The 19,489-nt window shown below is 39.6% G+C and overlaps 2 protein-coding genes across 2 annotated transcripts; both read right to left on the bottom strand.

The window, feature by feature from the left end:
- Positions 1–325: 325 nt before the first annotated feature.
- Positions 326–8,923, bottom strand: LOC129097146 (14-3-3 protein beta/alpha-B-like). Its single transcript, XM_054605888.1, has 6 exons — positions 8,820–8,923; positions 6,591–6,898; positions 4,954–5,077; positions 3,800–3,963; positions 2,451–2,546; positions 326–1,938 (listed from the first exon to the last, which is right to left on the bottom strand). Exons 2-6 carry the CDS (start codon positions 6,882–6,884, stop codon positions 1,807–1,809), a joined length of 810 nt encoding a protein of 269 aa, XP_054461863.1. The 5' UTR covers positions 6,885–6,898; positions 8,820–8,923; the 3' UTR covers positions 326–1,806.
- Positions 8,924–12,982: 4,059 nt separating this feature from the next.
- znf706 (zinc finger protein 706) lies at positions 12,983–15,844 on the bottom strand. Its single transcript, XM_054606199.1, has 3 exons — positions 15,750–15,844; positions 14,103–14,248; positions 12,983–13,877 (listed from the first exon to the last, which is right to left on the bottom strand). The coding sequence occupies exons 2-3, from the start codon at positions 14,235–14,237 to the stop codon at positions 13,782–13,784; spliced, it is 231 nt and encodes a 76-aa protein (XP_054462174.1). The 5' UTR covers positions 14,238–14,248; positions 15,750–15,844; the 3' UTR covers positions 12,983–13,781.
- Between the last annotated feature and the right edge of the window lie 3,645 nt (positions 15,845–19,489).

Here is a 19,489-nt window from a genome sequence, read left to right as displayed (position 1 = left end):
TTGTGTCCCACATAAAAGTCTAAATTAAAGAGATAACACTAAGTTTTAGCTTTAAACTGTTAAATGTTCAATGAAGGCTGCTCTTGGCTGTGTGCCTGAAGACTGTCACCTGCAGTCATTTCACCAAAATGTAACTCATGATTTCTCAGCTTGAACATGGGTGTATTCTCAGATCACTGTGAGGATGTCTCGATGTGAGCATCTTCCATGGGAAAGTGTGGCAGAGTGAGCCGGAGTCTAACAGAGGCCTGACAGCTTCTCATATGCATAAATATATTGTAAAAATGTAATTCAACATGTACAGAGAGCAAACAAATGCATTGAGCACAGCACACTTGATTTTAATGTTTTAATTCCACTTACATGAAAAGCACATAACCAAATAACGTACTCAAATGTGTTCTGAATCCGGCATCCCCATCTTTTTAAAATCAAGATACTGTTATTAGAAGAAACTGGCACTACTCTGTGACTACTAAATGGTCATAACACAGCTTTCTACCAAGTTACTTTGATAATCAGTTTACATTTAGCATTGTTTAAGTTTGTCTTTTCACAATGTACTTTCAAGAAAAGGTAAATGTTACTGTAAACCACCTGGTTCAAGCTAAATCCTAAGCAAAACCTGCCAGTTTGAAAGCACGGCTAACCCTTATACCATACTAATGAGAACCACATACATTCCAGGAGTCAAATCAGGAGTCAAAGGGAATAAAATACACAAAAAGAAAATACAAAACACCTGAATAGAAAAGAGTAGAAAGCCACATAAAAGCACATGGCAAAAGTATCCTCTGCACTGCTGAAAAGATAAAATATCAAAAAGTTACAGTATCGAGCCATTTTGTCAAGTTGTTCACTTTATCTTAGGCTGTCTATACCTTGTCATGTGTTGTGGAAAATTGCAGGAAATTATAGTCTACACATTTCACAGAGAGTGAAAAGATGTCAGTTAAATGGAATGTAATCCTCTCAACAAAAACGGTCAACCCAAGTTTTACCACAGCTTCCGCAAGTGGCCATTCATACCAAAAAAAAAAAAAAAAAAAAAAAAAACTTTCCTACACCCACATGCACACAGAACCCACTTAGTAATGACACATGTACCATCCTTAAAAACACTACCTGCACACTGGACATTGACAGGGCGGGATGGATACAAGCAATATGTTAATAGATCTTTACCGAGGTAAATTCTGCCATCTACATGGTCATTGTGATTGGCATAAGTTTAGTGAATTCAGACTGCTGTGATCATCTTTTTTTATTTGTTTTTTAACAGTAAATGCTTTGAAGGAATTTTTAGACCCACGTGTCACAAAGATTGTAAATGTTGAGTTCAAGTAAAAACATACAAATTATCAAAATGACAGAGTTTGTTTTGTTTAAGTTTTCCTGCAACAACAGCAGTTTGCTACAGTGAATAAGGTTAAAGAACAAGGGGCTTGATTTGGATCTAAAAAAGGAGGGATTTCATTTGGACTAAATCATGGATAAGAAACAAAAAAAAAAAAAAACATCCACTGGTTGACACAATGAGTAATCTTCAAAAGAAACAAAAAAAACAGATCTATTCCATTCTTTTCTCTGTGGAGGTGCTCATACAATTAACACACACACACACGCACACACACGCGCACACTTGAATGTATCCGCACACACATACTGTACTTTACACATTGTGAGTGGAGTGTAAACATACATAGCTGTGCATGTATGTGCACACACAACCACACACACAACTTAGGCTGGTGAGAGGTAAAAAATGTGTATTTGTCTTGTTTTTTCCCCCGAAGTTCATTTCTTCTAAGCTACCTGCTCCGGCTCCTTCTCCTTCTCTTTCTCCTCCTTCTCTTCCTTCTTCTCCTTCTTATCCTTCTCCTGTTCCTGCTCCGTGTCCTCTACCTCACCGTCACCCTGAGCGTCTGACATCCACAGCTGAAACAAAGCAAAGGATACTGGGATTAGTGCACACAAACTGGGAATCCCCACTGGAAGTGACAGCGGTTTGCTTGCCTTGTCTACACCAGGCTGACTGACGGCAGACATGACTGAACCAAAATTGTGTTTTCATATCGGCTCCATGGAAAGAAATCAAGAATGTCTGTAGGCCTACATATTGACTGATTGAATTTCCACAAGCAAGAGGCAAGCAAGCTGACGGACAGATTTGGAGAATACAATCAAGATACAATAAATAACTTCAAAACACATAGAACGGGATACCTGTGTGATTTAAACGGCTGTTTATGCAGATCACGCTTCACTTAACGCAACAAATATAGACGGTCTATATAAAAGTGGGGACTGGCCGCAAGAAGCACGGGAAAAACCTTTGAATCTCAAATATTTAGTCAAGTTTGAACTCAACCAAACCAGGGCAGAGATATGGGACAGCAGAAATTATAAGACACAGTTGACATGCAGGGACATGAAGACAAGACACTTACTGTCAGATTGTCACGGAGCAGCTGCATGATCAAGGTGCTGTCTTTGTAGGACTCTTGGTTGAGGGTGTCCAGCATGGAAATGGCCTCATCAAAGGCCTGAGAAAGACAGAGACAGCCATCAGTGCTTCCAAAACCAGTGTGCGCACATTTTCCAAAACAGCTTGTACTTTCACAGACATGAGATGGATTTAAATAAATACTGTGAGGGCAAAAAATGAAGAGAAAATAATAAGTCCTAATATAAGATTTGGGTCTTAAGAAGAGACATTGCCAGAAGAATAAAAAGGATATTGGAGCACTGGTTTTCATTGTCAAAAGGTATCACAAATTAAAAAGACTACACAATACATAAAAAACTAAGTAAACTTTGAAGGACATATTTGCAGTACGTCCATGTGCTATTCAAGAATTAGTTAGACATTTCAGGAAACACTCAATAGCTGTTTTGCCAAGATATAAACAAAAAGCTTGATATCACTTATGTGTGTATGTTGAATATAAAGCTACCTACAACGGCAGGTTAGCTTAGGTTAGAATATTAACTAGAAACAGAGGAAACCGCAAGCCTGGCTCTGTCCAAAGGTAACCAAATCCACCGATCAGTAATTCTAAAGCTTCATAATTTACAGTCAGATGTAAGAGTGGTGTCAGCTCTCTGCAAGAAAGTCAATAAACTTCTTTCACAGAATGTTGAACCACACCTTTAAGTCCAAAGTCATTTCCAATTGGATCCAGGTCAATTCCAATTAAATTAAAAAAGGCTAAACATTACTTGGACACTTAAATACAACAGAGCCATCCTTAAGCCTACGGTTGCAAAGGGTTGGGAAATTTCTATGGGAAGATAAGCTCTGGATTTCTAAGAAATTTTGCTTATTTTCAATATAAAATATGTACTTTTTAGTTAGGGCGGAAAAATTAATCAAAGTTGAATCTAAATCCCAATATGGTCAACAGCAGTTTTCAAATCGCAGAGCGACAATATTAAAGTGTATCCAAATATCATTTTTAATGAAATATTGTTGCGGTGCAAAGATGTCCTGGCCCACACATCATATTCTACAGACTTAGAAAAACATCTTTGTTTGGTTCACTTTCCTCGAGAAAACTAAAATAAAAAACACACACCACAATCATTTCAATATGATTTTTCAATGAAAATTAGAATGTTTTATCTGATGTAATATAAACCCTCTTATATCGTTATCTATATTACGTTATAGATACGTCATCTTTTATACTTTTCACCATATACAGGACAATTCATCTTGTAGAGGACAAAACAAATTTGAATATAATCAAAGAGTAAACAAAATAAAACACTAATATGAGAAGAGGACGGTTCGTACCGCCTTGGCCAGCTGACAGGCTTTTTCAGGCGAGTTGACGATCTCGTAGTAGAAGACAGAGAAGTTAAGAGCGAGGCCTAGGCGGATGGGATGTGTTGGTGGCATATCTCTGGCGCTGATTTCCAAGGCAGCCTGGTAGGCTTTTTGTGAATTCTCGATGGTTTCTGCACATACAAAGACAAACCAATAAGGAAGAAGATTTTCCAAATGGGAAAAACAGTACACTCCATTGTGCAGCATCAGTATGTGTATAATGGTGAATGTTCCTGCATCTCAGGCTTTTTCTGGCAAGCAAAATCATCCTTTCCAATATTTACACATATTAAGGATGCAAAAACAAAATTTTAACAGCCTGCATACAGCTTTACTCCTATAAACATGACATTCATGCTTTGCTTGCACCCAAACTGTGTAGTAGTGCTGCAGTTTATGATTATTTTATCGGTTAATCATTTGGTTAAAAAAAAAAGAAAAGAATTAAAAAAAAGAAAAATGCCTATCACAATTTTGTTAAATGCTTGTTTCCTCCTCTGCCGGCATATCCCATGGGCAGGACAAAGACGCGAGGAGTGGAGGCAAGAAAGGAATAGAGGAAACTAGCAAGAATAATGAAAAGCACCCACTATATGACCCACAAAACAATCTGAAATTGAGGAGAAAAAGAAAAGAAAAACAACAACCATGAAGAAACTCTAAATACGCCATCAGTAACCTGTTGCAGCCAACACCCTGGTGCTGCTTCTGTTGCCATGACAACTCAGCAGCAGCCCTCTCCTGCATTTCGGCTGACATTTGTTGATCAAGAACTGGGAGGATGTCAGTATTCTGGCCACAAACGACACCTAAAGCGAACCTTGCCTTGTCTGTCTTAAAGAGGATTTTAAGGACCATTAAATCAGCACACATTCGTCTTATCCTCTAACAGATGAGTAAAAGCCTATCACTATAGAAACAATGCTGGATACACAGCAGGATGTTTTTAGCAATAGCAGGCACCATTCAATTTTTTGTGCAATGGAAGGGTCTTGCGTGCTGCTCATGCCCACCGAGCATAATAATTTCCATGAGTGATTTATTTTACCGTTTTGTACGAGAGGTGGATTGAGAGGATAATATCTATTTGCTAAAAAAGATGAAAGGTCTGCTTTATTTACCCTCCTTGTCGTTGTCAGAAGCAACCTCAGCCAGGTAGCGGTAGTAGTCTCCTTTCATCTTCAGGTAGAAGACTTTGCTGTCGGGAGACTCAGCTTTGGGGATTAGATGTTTGTTGAGCAGTTCCTGCAATTGATGGTGTGCTATATTAGTGTTGAAATGTGTGGCAATCAACACACAAGTGCACAAGCAGTAACACATCAGTTCCTAATCTTTACAGCAGTAATTGGAGAGGTGTGTTAAAATGTGCAAGCTGAACCTTTTGAAAAAAAGTCAGCAAAGTTGCTTTAAAGCACCACCTCCTCCTCACTATTACAGTCTGCTCATTTCCTGCATTCCTTCATCACTGTCATTTATAAAAAGGTCTTTTCATCGCATTATTCTTCTGAGAAATGTTTGCTATTTTCACCTCATCTATGTCAATTCAACAATTTAGAGAAAGGAAGACGCCAACATAAGGACAATGGCATTGTCAGCAGCAGAACCATTTTGCTTTGGTTTGTCTTGTGATTGACAAAGTGTGTATGCTAAAGTGATTTAAGAGAGTAATGACTTAGCTTTATTCTAAAAAGAAAATAACTTAAAACCTTCAACAAAGTCAGGACAAAGGATATACTTTTTTTTTTTTTTTTTTAAGAACAGTATCACCATAGGTATACTCTCACTGATAAAAAATGTGCAACCTACACAGCCTGTGGATAAGATGTTCCTGACAGGCCTGAAGAATGGAGTGGGAGAGAGTGAGGCGTAAACTTTGCTACTGGGGTAAGTTTGAATGAAAGGGATAATTATTGGTTTAAAAAAAGAAAAACTCACTCAGGAGTTGTCCCTTAGAGTGGCAGTTAAGGTGTGAATACTGGATGTATCAAAATACTAATTTATGATATTCAAACATCTGTATTGGCAGGGGACGCCTCCCATCTCTTGCCTACATTGAAGGATGATATAAAATATAAAGTTTTAACTTGTACCATAGACATATTGTTAATGCTCCAGCACACCAAGACATAACACTATCACAACCACTATACCATACATTATGCTCATTCATTTGAATACATTTTTTTTAACGGAAATGAAACATTTAATGACATAGATAAGTCCCAACTTGTCGACTCTATGTCAGCATTGGCCTTCTAATGTTCACGGCTGATTTAAGACAGTAGTTTTTGAAAGAAATGTCAACGTTAAAGCCAGCATTAATGCGTTTCATTACATTACAGTTATATCATTTAGTTTACAGCTAAAAAAAATAAATAAAAAAAAAAACACATTTATGTGAGCAGCACCTCTTTAAAAAGATATTTATAAGTGGTTTCAAACTGGAATCTCTTCTTGGTTTCATTACATAATCGATAAACACTGCTGTACTGTAATAAAGTTTGCACTGTTCATTCTAACGTGGCAACTTTTGACATTTTAATAACCAAGTGGAGTAGATGCCCTTTAAATACTTGCTTTTCACCTTCTGACCATCTCAGCTGAAGATTATTTCAGGTCGTATCCTTTCAGTTTCCACTAGAAAACAGCCATCTCCTTTACGACGCCTGACTTTCTTTCTTTGATTTAAGCATTTACTCTCCACTTCCTTCCACCCATCGACCATCTTTGTCCCCGCTCCATTGTCTCTGCTTCTTACCAGAACTTCGTTGCAGATTTTCCTCAGCTCCAACTCGATCGTCTCTTTGTACGCCTTGGCCATTTCAATCTTCATGCTGTCTTCGGACTTATGCTGCATGCTGGATACCACCCTCCATGAGGACCTCCTAGCCCCCACCACATTCTTGTAGGCAACAGAGAGCAGGTTGCGCTCCTCGTTGCTGAGTGGATCGTTTCCCTCCGTGACAGGCTTCATGGCTGCAGCCATGTCATCATAGCGCTCAGCCTGCTCTGCCAGTCTGGCTTTCTGTATCTGGTCGTCCCTGTCTGTCATGGCTCCTGTGTGGGCTGAGGAAGGAAGGACAGAGGGTCGGGGAGGACAAAACAAGAGGGGACAGGAGACGGATTAGGAAGACAGAGGAGAGAGTGTTGGGGGAGGGCAGGAACAAGAAGAGAAAGAGAGAAGCAACATGGTGGGGAAGAGGGAGGGATTTAATAGTTTAACTTGAGTGAAGGAGGACTACAGTGCACATACACATTCTCCTTCCTTGCATAACCTGATTTCTCAGAGAAACTTAGTTTCTGGTATGCATGTAAACTTACATATGCGTTTACAAAAAACAGCAACCGGTTCACAGGAATAAATACTTTGACAACTCTAGTTGTAGAATATTACATGAAAAAAAAAGTCCATGTCACGCAAAACTTATTGTCCATTGGTCACTATCACTTGTATCAAATTATTTTCCATGATCAGTGTTTCAGCCTCTTACAATGATTGCGTAAGTGTGTCTTGGGTGTGTGTGTGCAAACCAGACTTTAAGTCTGGAAATTTCAACCAGTTTGGCCAGTCTGCACTCAGTCTGGCACAGACTTGACTTTCTACTGGTGACTAAAGTGACTTTGCATCCTAGTCATTAGAAATACCACAGGAGAAAGAGCTTATGTGAACTGAGGTTTTACAGAAATATACTTCCTTTAGTCTGTGCTTTTCTTTTAGGTTGCATTATTTAGTTTTAGGTTTTCTAGATTAACCGTTTGGGCCTCAAAATAAAATCAACAATTTAGAGAACGATCTCTATCACAATTTCCTAGACATGCAATTTGAACAGACTTCTTCAAATAGCATTTTTTTTTTCCCCGAGCAACAGGCCAAAAACCCAAAATATTCTGTTCACAATCCTGTGTGACACAGACAAGCAGGGAATGCTCACATTACTGAGGAAGAAACCAGTATGCATTTAGCATTTTCAAAACCCTTAAATCCCCTAATCATTTCAGATTTATGTCAATACATCAATTAAAAAAGAAGTAATAGCTATATCCTGGGTTATATGCAGGACAGAGTCTAATATAATTAAAAAAGAGCCTTGTTCTGATCAGACCCCTGATGACACCCAATTCACTTGATATTTTTTCCTTAAGCAGGCTACTTCTTAGCCAATACAATTCACAATGTCCTTGTTCATGTCAGGATCGCTGCAGTATTACTTTAGTGCATAAACTATACATTAATATGCAATAATTGCTTAACTTACCAGCTGCTTGCACAAACCACCAAACCTATCAAAAATCTCACAACGAGCGAGTCAGATTTGCCAACAAGCAGACACCTGCACCCTTCAGAGGAATGTCGGCCACCCAGTTTCACGTCACACATGCACGCACGATCGCGCACGCGCACGCACGCACGCACTCACACACTCACACCTGCCCACCGAGCTTGAGCTCAGTGTGCGGCTAGGATACAGGCCTACCTATCTGATTTGGCTTCAATATTTTCATTGTGTAATGTGATGAATGGTTTAGACCGCTGCAGATGGACAGATCAGCACCAACAATGGTACCACTGACTCAGTTTAAATGTAATTAAATTAGACTAGCGTTATCTTGGTTCAGTCCAAAGTGAACGCCCTTTTTTTTTTTTTTTGCTTCCCGGAAAACAACCAGAGCTGCTGGTTTTACGAGCATTAAGCATTCATTTCAGGTCGCTTCATTCACAAAGGCGAACGCGGTAACGTTACAGCCGAGCGCTGCCTTCCAAACACGGAGGGGTAAATAAAGAGATGGTATGAAGTGAGGCGACGCTTCCCATTCACTACGATGAGCCCGAACAATGACTGAGCGGCGGCGCATCACTGGTTTCCTCTTACAGACCCAGTTGCACCGAAACAAGCCGGATTAAACGATCCCCCCCAAGCCACAAGGAGCAAATGTAACGATTTTCCATCGAAAATACATCGATCGTCGGTGGTAAATGTGAACTAACCTGTGAGTGTCGTTAGACGATGTTGCTCCTGATACCCGGCAGCACAGCTGATGATCTCTCCCGCTCGTCCACGGGGTTTCCCTCCAATCAAAGAAACAGCAGCAGGGTCTCATCGGGACGGATGACGTCAGATTCGGGTTGTCACGGCAACCCAATTTAGAGGCAAAATTTAAGCCATGGTAACAGGACAGTTTACCGCTTATTCTCGTTTTGTTGGTTTTCCTAACATTACGAGTAAGTTCTTGATATCCTCATTAAAAAAAATAATTTAATTAAAAAAAAAAGAATGTGGTACACACCGTTCATGTCCATATTAGTTGTTTTAATATCCCTTGTTATTCATTGTATTCCCCGCTTTTGAAATGCAAGGTTTTACTGATGGTTTTATTGTATGAATGTGGAAAAAATTCCATGAGGTTTTTTTTTTTTACTGCAACGTCCGCAAAGACTCATGGGAGATGTAGTTAATACATTTTATCTCGGGTATGACGAGGAGTTCGAATCTTCCTGGTTTATTTAGTAGTAGATTTTGATATTTGCAGATATATTTTGATATATACCCCCCAACTTTATCTGCCAAAACTGGGTGAAGCTGGATTATATCAGGCAAAAGGCATAGACGTCATCATTTTAAATTCAGTTTCCCTATCTCCACAAGTTAAAATACATTATAAAAATGTCCATTTATTACCATGTGCCTTCACTGAGAGATCAATACACACCATTGTGAATAATAATAATAATAATAATAATTATATTTAATAACAATAAATTAGCATTACTATGTTAATTGACATTTTGACCGATCATTAAGCACCTATTAAGGTATCAGGTTGTGCAGTCATAAACTTTCAGACAGGTGATACAATATTAAACCCTTTCCCATGCAGACAGAGACATACATTGAAACAGGCTTTACAGTGAATCTGCATTGTATCTGCTTATACTAAAGTACATTGGCTCGCCCCACTGGGTTTCATGCCCCCTCGAGTAGTCTAACCACCACTTGTAGTTGCTCTAATAGTCATTAATCAGTCCCTCTGGTATCACATGAATGAAAAAAAGTATAGAAATAACAATAAATAAATAAAACTATTTTCTAACCTTCTTTGTACAGCATAGCCTACAGTTGAGGCGGATGCAACACATACCTGAATGAAAGTGATGCTCTTCCAAAATGTTCAAAACAGAGGCCCTGGAAGCTCAACCTCAGAATAAGAATGAATAAATCACAAGATTTAAGCCCATAACAATGCATGATTATCTATCCAAGCTATAGAAAAAAAACACGTTTTTTAACAGGGGTTGACTTGGTCAATTAACATTTGGGAGGGATTTGAGTTGTTCAGATGCAGTCCAGCATATTGCAAGACTTCTGGGCTACATTTGTAAGTTTCAGAACCCTGAGATTTTTTCACAAAAAGAAAAATGCACATTACCAATTGTTCATTATGTGATCCTATTTAACCCTACATGTTTAATACACTGTCACATAAAGTAAAGAAAACAGAGCGTTTCTTTATCACTGCTTACCAGATTGTGGGCAGTCTGTAAACAGTTGTTTTCATCTCTTGAAGCTGAGATACACACGTGGACAAAATTGTTGGTACCCTTCCGTTAAAGAAAGAAAAACCCACAATGGTCACTGAAATAACTTGAAACTGACTAAAGTAATAATAAATAAAAAAAATACTGAAAATTAACTAATAAAAATCAGACATTGCTTTTGAATTGTGGTTCAACAGAATCATTTTAAAAAACAAACTAATGAAAATGGCCTGGACAAAAATGATGGTACCCCTAGAAAAGATTGAAAATAATTTGACCATAGGGACATGTTAAACTAAGGTGTGTCCTCTAATTGGCATCACAGGTGTCTTCAAACTTGTAATCAGTCAGTCTGCCTATTTAAAGGGTGAAAAGTAGTCACTGTGCTGTTTGGTATCATGGTTTGTACCACACAGAACATGGACCACAGAAAGGAGAGAGTTGTCTCAGGAGATTAGAAAGAAAATTATAGACAAGCATGTTAAAGGTAAAGGCTATAAGACCATCTCCAAGCAGCTTGATGTTCCTGTGACTACAGTTTCACATATTATTCAGAAGTTTAAGGTCCACGGGACTGTAGCCAACCTCCCTGGACGTGGCCGCAAGAGGAAAATTGATGACAAAATGAAGAGACGGATAATACGAATGGTAACCAAAGAGCCCAGAACAACTTCCAAAGAGATTAGAGGTGAACTCCAAGGTCAAGGTCCATCAGTGTCAGATCGCACCATCCGTCGCTGTTTGAGCCAAAGTGGACTTCATGGAAGACGACCGAGGAGGACACCACTGTTGAAAGCAAATCATAAAAAAGCGAGACTGGAATTTGCCAAAATGCATATTGACAAGCCACAAAGCTTCTGGGAGAATGTCCTTTGGACAGATGCGACAAAACTGGAGCTTTTTGGCAAGTCACATCAGCTCTATGTTCACAGACGCAAAAATGAAGCATACAAAGAAAAGAACACTGTACCTACTGTGAAACATGGAGGAGGCTCGGTTATGTTCTGGGGCTGCTTTGCTACATCTGGCACAGGGTGTCTTGAATCTGTGCAGGGTACAATGAAATCTCAAGACTATCAAGGCATTCTGGAGCGAAATGTGCTGCCCAGTGTCAGAAAGCTTGGTCTCAGTCGCAGGTCATGGGTCCTCCAACAGGATAATGACCCAAAACACACAGCTAAAAACACCCAAGAATGGCTAAGAGCAAATCATTGGACTATTCTGAAGTGGCCTTCTATGAGCCCTGATCTAAATCCTATTGAACATCTGTGGAAGGAGCTGAAACATGCAGTCTGGAGAAGGCACCCTTCAAACCTGAGACAGCTGGAGCAGTTTGCTCACGAGGAGTGGGCCAAAATACCTGTTGGCAGGTGCAGAAGTCTCATTGAGAGTTACAGAAATCGCTTGATTGCAGTGATTGCCTCAAAAGGTTGTGCAACAAAATATTAAGTTAAGGGTACCATCATTTTTGTCAGGCCATTTTCATTAGTTTTTTTTTTTAAATGATTCTGTTGAACCACAATTCAAAAGCAATGTCTGATTTTCATTAGTTAATTTTCAGTAAATTTTTGTCAGTTTCAAGTTATTTCAGTGACCATTGTGGGTTTTTCTTTCTTTAAAGGAAGGGTTCCAACAATTTTGTCCACGTGTGTATGTTCCTGGAAATAGATGATCTATAGCTGGTGGGAGTCCAATTAATTCCTTCACCTAATTAATCCAACTAATTCATAATGTGCAAGTGCTCTTCTTTTTCCTGTCAGTCTATCTGTGCTTTTTAGAGACACTTTGAATACAAGGCAAGCTGGTAACAACAGTGAGTGCAGTGCTGTGGTCATTTCTTTGTCTGTTTGGAAAGACAATAAATCTTTTCAGATACCATTGCATCTGTCACAGCTGGAGAAAAAGGAAATTATTTTTTGTGACGAGAACAGTCAGACATTATTTTTAGCTGGTTCAGTGACTTATGGGTTCAGACCGGATTCACTGTCTTTGTTAATTAGACACATACGTCTGCAGTTTGAGTAATTTCCTGATTCAGGGCTTTACAACAGTTGGTATCAGGTTCTACATCTGACATATTTGTTTTGTAACATTTGAATATACGTTTCAGATTTGTGATTGGTATTCTTGTTCGTGTCTAAGTCTTGTTTTCCACATGCAACCCTTTTCCTTTTCAATTGAAACAGTTATAGTTCATATGCTTTGATTTTACCACTTGTGAAGTTTTCCTTTCCGAACTGTTAATATCACATAAAGAACATTTCTTTTTACAATCAATGCTTGAAATGATGAAGGCACTTGCAAAGGACAAGGTTTTACAAAATGTAGCCCATACTTTAGCGTTTCATTTGTACTTTTGTCTACATAATATTTTAAATATAATTGTTTAGCTTTAATTTGACAAGGACAAAATCAGGGGAAAACTGAAGATGAAAAATTTAGTTGAAGATTTAAAAAAAAAATTGTATAGATGAATAGACATCAGAGACATTTTTATAAGCTTAACTGAAGTGAATTCTTGTTCACTAATGCAGTAAAACAAATGCATCCTAAAAACCTCGGACAGAAGAGTTTTCATTTTATGAAAGGAAACACTTTCTGGAGAAACGCAGATATACAACAAAGTAAAATTTTATTAAAAATGCTATAATACATCATTGAAGCGTTCATTTCCCAAGCGTTTACGTGTTGCTGACACGCTCCCTTTAAATTTTATTAACTTGCAACTCATGTAGCAGTTTGGAAATGGTGAAAAATTTCACATTTTTGTGACCCAACAAAACATTGTTATTATCTAGATGAAAGATTGCAGTATTATATGGCAGACAGCACTGTGGAATAATTACATATTAAACAACTTATATGAGAAGAAATGTCAAAGCCTCCTTTTTGATCCAATACTCAAAGTAAATATAAAATCTGAATTTTCCCACCCAAGTGAAATCCATGCTTTGTTAAAGGATGCTGTATGCATTACCTCATGTGTCATATTTGCCATAAAGGTTTATTTAACCCATCAAAGGTTCGGATAGAGAGGTACGAGAGGTAGCAGCAAGAAATACTCCTATGTGCACAACACATCGGGGCAGTGAGGCATCTGTTTTGAAGAACTGTGGGAATAAAGAGAGAAATCTTCATTCACCACTTAGATTGTTCCTGAATCATACAGGTCTTCAGTTGCCCTGAAATTATAACTGGTGTTTAAGTTTAGTTCTGTATGTATTAAAACACAAGCGAAAAGAGTACTGGATGGGAGGAAGCATTGTGTTAAAGGCAACCTGGCCTGTAAGAGCCTAAATTAAGATAACTGCTTCATGTTAATTACATCAAATCATCCATTGCTGTCAGACTGAGACAAGTGCAGAGTTGGTGCAGGGCCTTGAAGGAAATCGGTTTGGTATCCAGGGTGACCGTTTATGCCTCCACTCCCTCTAACTCAGAGGGCAGAGGGGATTTCGGGTGCTTGCTCTCGAAGTGTTGCTTGAAGGTTTTGGGGTCAGGCATCTGGGACTGCAGGAAGGGATAATACATCCAACAAATATTATGTTATAATTTCGGGAAATGGCAGAAGGCTATGCTTAGGAAATATAGCTTCTTAGTTATCAAAACAGTACAAATCTAAAAAGGGACCAAAACGCCAGCAGAATTAACAATTTAATTGGTAAATAAACGTCTTTTTCCCATCCTGAGTCAGGTTTCGGCTTTTGTGTGTCAGAGTTGAGTCTCCACACTCACCCTGCACACAGCGCAGGTGAACACTAGCGCTGCCTTGGCTGCCGTCTTTTGATCATGACCCTTGGCCTTTTTCATCTCGGCCTGTTTCTTCGCATTTTTCTGCTGAGACTGAAGCTTTTGATGCCCGCGAGCCATTCTGGCAAAGCCTAAAGGGGACAAAAGAAGGACAATTGACTTAATGTTTACCGATACACATCAGTGTTGTGAAAATAACTAACTTTTTATTGCTGTTGATTGGTACACTTCTACCATAAACAAGTCAGTTAGAAAAATACTATTTATAGATATTTTACGGCACAGTGCAGAAAGAGAAAGAAAGCATAATACCATGTTAACTGAGATAGCTAAGGTAAAGTATAGGGACAGAGTCAAACAATTCTCTCATAATTGTCTTTATTATCAGTCTTTTGCAGGGCCAATCAAAAGCCTTTCTTATAAGCAGCTACTGTAAAAAGCAAGCAAGGGGTCAGACAAAGTCAACAAGATAAAGCTTCAGTCTAAAGTGAACTGAAAATGCCGGTGCTTCAGATAAAACACAGGCAGGGCTATAAAACCTTGACTTGCATATGTAGGAGTAATGGATTTCATGAATCGGCGGAAACTTAACTTGGGAACTGCTTAACTAACAGTTGCAAATACCAGGAAGCAAGTTTACAAAGTTATTTGGTTAACTCTGATTTATAAAACTGGTTCCAGGTTTTAAATCAGCAAATACAACATATGTGTCATAAAACAGAAAGGTTTGGCAGAAATTTTTGAGGGAGTAGTATCAGTGAAGGAAACAAGTTCTTTCTTGTCCTCACAGATGAAGGTACATGCATGTGGGTGGGGCCCCTGTCTCAGTCCATAAGCCCTATGATGTCCCCTCTGAATGCAAGCATACTGAGAGTGAGGTTAGAAAACACATCAAAAAAGGGACAAAATGACTCAATATTAAGTATGTAAGCAGCACCCACCTCATGTGCCTGAACAGTAAATTAACTTAAGTGGTGCATACTCCCAAACGACCACACTCTGATTGAGAGAATCAAACTGGGGATTGTAAGGCCCCTGAACGTCTCAGGAGATGGGGAGCTTGCCCACTTTATTCAGCTGGTAATCGACACTTGCTTACTAGCAAAATCCTATAAATAGTATAATGTTAGTCAGCAGTGTATTCAGTAGTAACTAGCTTATGGTTAGCCTATGAAAGGACTGACAAGCCTGCTGAGCACCACAGGTTAGCTAACTGGTATTTAAACGGGGTCTATTAGTGCACATAGCTTGAGGAATATAACACAATTACTACTACCGGTGATTTAAATCCTCAGATCTATGAACAGTGTGAGAGGACACACTGAATTAGCAATCTGTTAACGTTAGCTTATGTTTATATCTTGTGATTTAATATTCTCTACTCGGCCAAACCGTGAAGTTACCGCAGCATATCTGTCGTGTGATCGAGGAGAGCCCGGTGCGTCTCCCCTTGTGTTCATGCTGGCTGGAGATGTAACGTGGGTTAGCCAACATGCTAACCTTAGCTACATGGTTAGCTAGCCAGCTAACACCTGACTGAATACTTCCTTCGGCTTGTGGATGGCGTTAACTACGAAAAGTATCAGCGATAAGTTAAAGCGTTCACAAGTTTAGAAGGGCAGCTGTTCTTACCTTATATAAAGGAACAGGACGAGTTGTTTGCTAGGCGTGAACACATAAAAGTGTGACAGCTGCTCAGTTCCCAGACAGCTGAAGGCTACCGTTGCGTTCAGTGACACTCGTAAGATTCGGCTTTAATAGGAATTACGCGGTTTCAAGGGGACTGCGCATTGGTAACGTCAAACTGCGACTTTACTACTGATAGGATAACACAATTAATCTATCCGTATTAAAGATGTGATTGTTCGCGGAAGAGTTAAAGTAACCCAGGGTTTCCTTGTCAGTCACGGTGCCTTTGCCAACTAGAGGGAATAAATAAAGCAACCCATGGAAGTTACTTAGGGATAGATTTATTTGTACGATTATAAGAGGACTCCGTGAACGCACCGATAGGGCTGGCTGAATGTAGGTGGTGTAGACGCAGTTTCGCCCCCATGTGGCAGAGTTTGGTTAGTACATATCCACATGAACTGAAATTTGTAGAAGTAAATCAGGTTTTCCTAAAATATAAGATGTTTTTAATCAAAAGTACTTTCTTTCTTGTTTGTTAGATTTTTTTCTATTCGTTAAACCTTTTGCACCACATTCTGTGTTACTGTTGGTTTTACTACTAAGATAAACACCTCCAAACTATTGGTATAATGTGTATGCATTGAACCCAAACTCTTTTCATCAGTTTGAGAGATAAATTATTAAAAAGTGTTGTTACCCCAGAGAAACACAAGGGGGCAGGTATGACTGTATAAAGGTGTATTGTGTGGGAGAAATCAGTTGCTGTTCCACCAGCATCCACAACATGTACACACAGGCTTTTACACTAATACTGACATACGCCTGGCATTAGTAATAGTTGTAATATTTGAATAGCTGAATGATCATTATAAGTATATCAAACAAATCAAATATTTACTGCAGGCACTGCCCAGTAAAATCGGTCTTGACTATTTACCAGCATTCCTGAGTTTATATTTTATTAACAGATATACAAATACTGCAGCAGCTCAACTTGTATGGACCATGATGTGATTCATGGCACTGCAACAGATCATTTATCTTTTCTATCTGTGACTTTTGTTTTGGGAACAGTGGAGCTGTTATACTCCGCTCTGTATTTGACTGTATGCAGCTCATATGTAAATTAACTGCAACTCCAGTTATCACATGATGGAAACAAAGACTCGCATGCAACCCCAATAACATCAAAGTATAATTCAGTCTTTAAACAAAATAACAAAATGTAGTTGCATTAATGTATTTTTTCTTTATTAAAAATAACTCAAATAAGTGTGTGTGTACTTTTTATTCACCAACAGTCATTAGATCAATCATTCCTGATGGAAATCTTTCAGACAGTTAGGTGTCATGAGGTTTCTGGAGAAATTTTATCATTGTGAGAAAAGTCTTCAGCCTGCCATGGCACCCCCCTCCACCTTCCTGCTTTTCCCCCATTCATCATAAGAGAAGAGAGACGATCCTTTCAGTCTTTTGTGAAGAGGGTTGGGGGATATCTCTCACGAGAGAAGGATGTGATTATGCTTTCAGAAGCAAGCAAAAAGTAAAAAGAAAGAAGGGAGGGGAAAAAAGAGTCCCGTCCCGTCCCCCATCCTGGATGTTGTTGTGCAGGGACTTGCAAGCTTAGGTTATGGGTGAGGTTGTCCAGCCGTAGGGCCTGTGTGAAAGCAAATCTTCCAGGTGTCAGCTACTCAATAGTGGAGGAGAATTTTATATGGCCGTCCATTGTGTGTATGAATAAGCAGGGGTTTGCCGCAGACAGCCTGAGATTTTTCCTTTCCTCCCGCCACAAGGGCTTTATAGTTCACTTTCGGCTCAGCCAAGTTGTTTTTGAAGGATTCTTTTGTTGTAAATGATCTCTTACAGTCTCTGGTTTATGTTCCTCACTGCAAAACCACATATATAACCAGGGTCAGCTAGTTTTCGAGAGGAGAATCCAGGGTCAAGGCAGAGTCTTTAAAGATGCGTTGCAGGGTAGAGAAACTGGTCTGGAAACCAACCTTCACACAGGGAGGGAGAAACAGTGGCTGTCAGGGAGTCAGTGTGACCTCCTTGTTTCTCTGGAGGCTGTTGAGGGAAGAGGAAATTGGATTTCATCTTCCCCATTGGCCACTTCCTCTTCCTGCTGCCTCACCTTCATGCTTTCCCTTTTTTCCAAACCAACAGGTTTTGCCACAGTCCACTGCCGCTGCCGCTGCACCATCGTGACATGCCACAATGTTGCCGGACCAGTCGGGCTGTACACAAGGCGTGACACAGTCACAACACATCCACATGCTGGTAACTTTCACTAGTACCTTAGGAGGCCTCGTACTACGTGATTTGAATAACATACAGTCTCAAGCGCACACAGGGTTTGTCAAAGCATTTAACAGCAGTGTTTTTGCGGTGTATTCAAGCAAATGAAATCAAATTAAATATTAAACACCAATATCACACATTGATCTTTCTCTGAGGGGGAACAAGTTAAAACCAAACTCAATAGTACATATTGAGTGGAATGTATCTGTTCACTGGTAGACATCACATCAAGAGGGCAAACCATGCCTCCAGGGGGAGAAAAGTGAATTTCTTACCTCGACACACACATCCACTTCTACACCCAGAGTGCAGTTGAAGGAGAGGCGAGGTCTGAGGTCGGGCAGACATAAGGCGGTCAGACAGACACTGATTGTGAAGGTGGTGACAGCGCTCACTAACCCCACCCGGCTAACAGCAGCAGCTATGAAGCAACTGTGGCAGTCAGTGAATGGAGTCAACGGCATTGGCTCAAATGTCAGTTTAAACACATATGTCATGGCATTTATGATTTATGAGACAATAAAATGTTGGTAGTAATGAGCAGAATATATTTTAACCATGCATACATACATTATGCTTAATGTTAAAGTAAAGGAATCTTCTCAATAAAATCTGTAAGGAAGGGCTGGAAGAACAAAATCTCATGTCAGTTGTATGAGACTCTTACACCAAATGCATAATGTTTTGTTGGATATCCTTAAACCTTTAAGTGAAGCAATATTCATTGGTTGCCCCTCTTGAGTTATGAACAGATCAACTGAAAACAAATGTGTATTTTTCTTCTCAGATCTTCTCAAACGAAGAATTTTTAGAGCCCTGAAGAAGTAACTTTGTGTAAAATGAATATATATACTTCTTTATTGTCCCTGTTACAACATCTCACGTGTTGTTTGGGACCCTTTGGTATGGGTCCTGAACCGCTGCTCTGAAATGGACCTGGTTGAATCTATTTATTTAAAGAGATGGATATTTAATTGTTTTAATGTGCCTCAATCAATCAAGTCATCTCGTCTGTGTGACTGGAGGTTGACACATCCCCCCACAACTCCTCTCCGCCTGTCTCAGCTGTGCTCAAACAGGTAGACTAACACCTAATCCTGGCCAAGTCCAGACAAGCTGCTTCTCCCTGCGAAAACACTCCAGCTATGTTGGATACACCTTTCACCTCTCTCACAGAGTGGGACCCACACACACACACACACACACACACACACACACACACACACACACACACACACACACACACACACACACACACACACACACACACACACACACACACACACACACACACACACAATCAGAGGAAGGTATTCTGTGGCTCTTGGCCCACGACTTTCCTGTCTTGCTCATGGCTGCTTGTGGCAGCTTGTACAGTAGCCCTTCACACTGTTCCAGCTGTGATACATGGCAGACATTCCAGCTGGGAGGAGTCCTGT

The sequence above is a fragment of the Anoplopoma fimbria genome, chromosome 10 (assembly GCF_027596085.1).
Source record: "Anoplopoma fimbria isolate UVic2021 breed Golden Eagle Sablefish chromosome 10, Afim_UVic_2022, whole genome shotgun sequence".
Lineage (NCBI taxonomy): Eukaryota > Metazoa > Chordata > Actinopteri > Perciformes > Anoplopomatidae > Anoplopoma > Anoplopoma fimbria.
The sequence above is the reverse complement of the archived record's forward strand: the minus strand, read 5'-3'. Positions and strand labels throughout refer to the sequence as shown.

Excerpts from the sequence above, each read along its gene's own strand:
- LOC129097146 (XM_054605888.1), bottom strand. The coding sequence starts at position 6,884 with ATGACAGACAGGGACGACCAGATACAGAAAGCCAGACTGGCAGAGCAG. Across the intron at positions 3,964-4,953 it reads TTCTGACAACGACAAGGAGG|AAACCATCGAGAATTCACAA; the intron begins GTAAATAAAGCA and ends TTGTATGTGCAG. Across the intron at positions 1,939-2,450 it reads TGCTCCGTGACAATCTGACA|CTGTGGATGTCAGACGCTCA; the intron begins GTAAGTGTCTTG and ends GCTTTGTTTCAG.
- znf706 (XM_054606199.1), bottom strand. The coding sequence starts at position 14,237 with ATGGCTCGCGGGCATCAAAAGCTTCAGTCTCAGCAGAAAAATGCGAAG. Across the intron at positions 13,878-14,102 it reads TCACCTGCGCTGTGTGCAGG|TCCCAGATGCCTGACCCCAA; the intron begins GTGAGTGTGGAG and ends CCCTTCCTGCAG.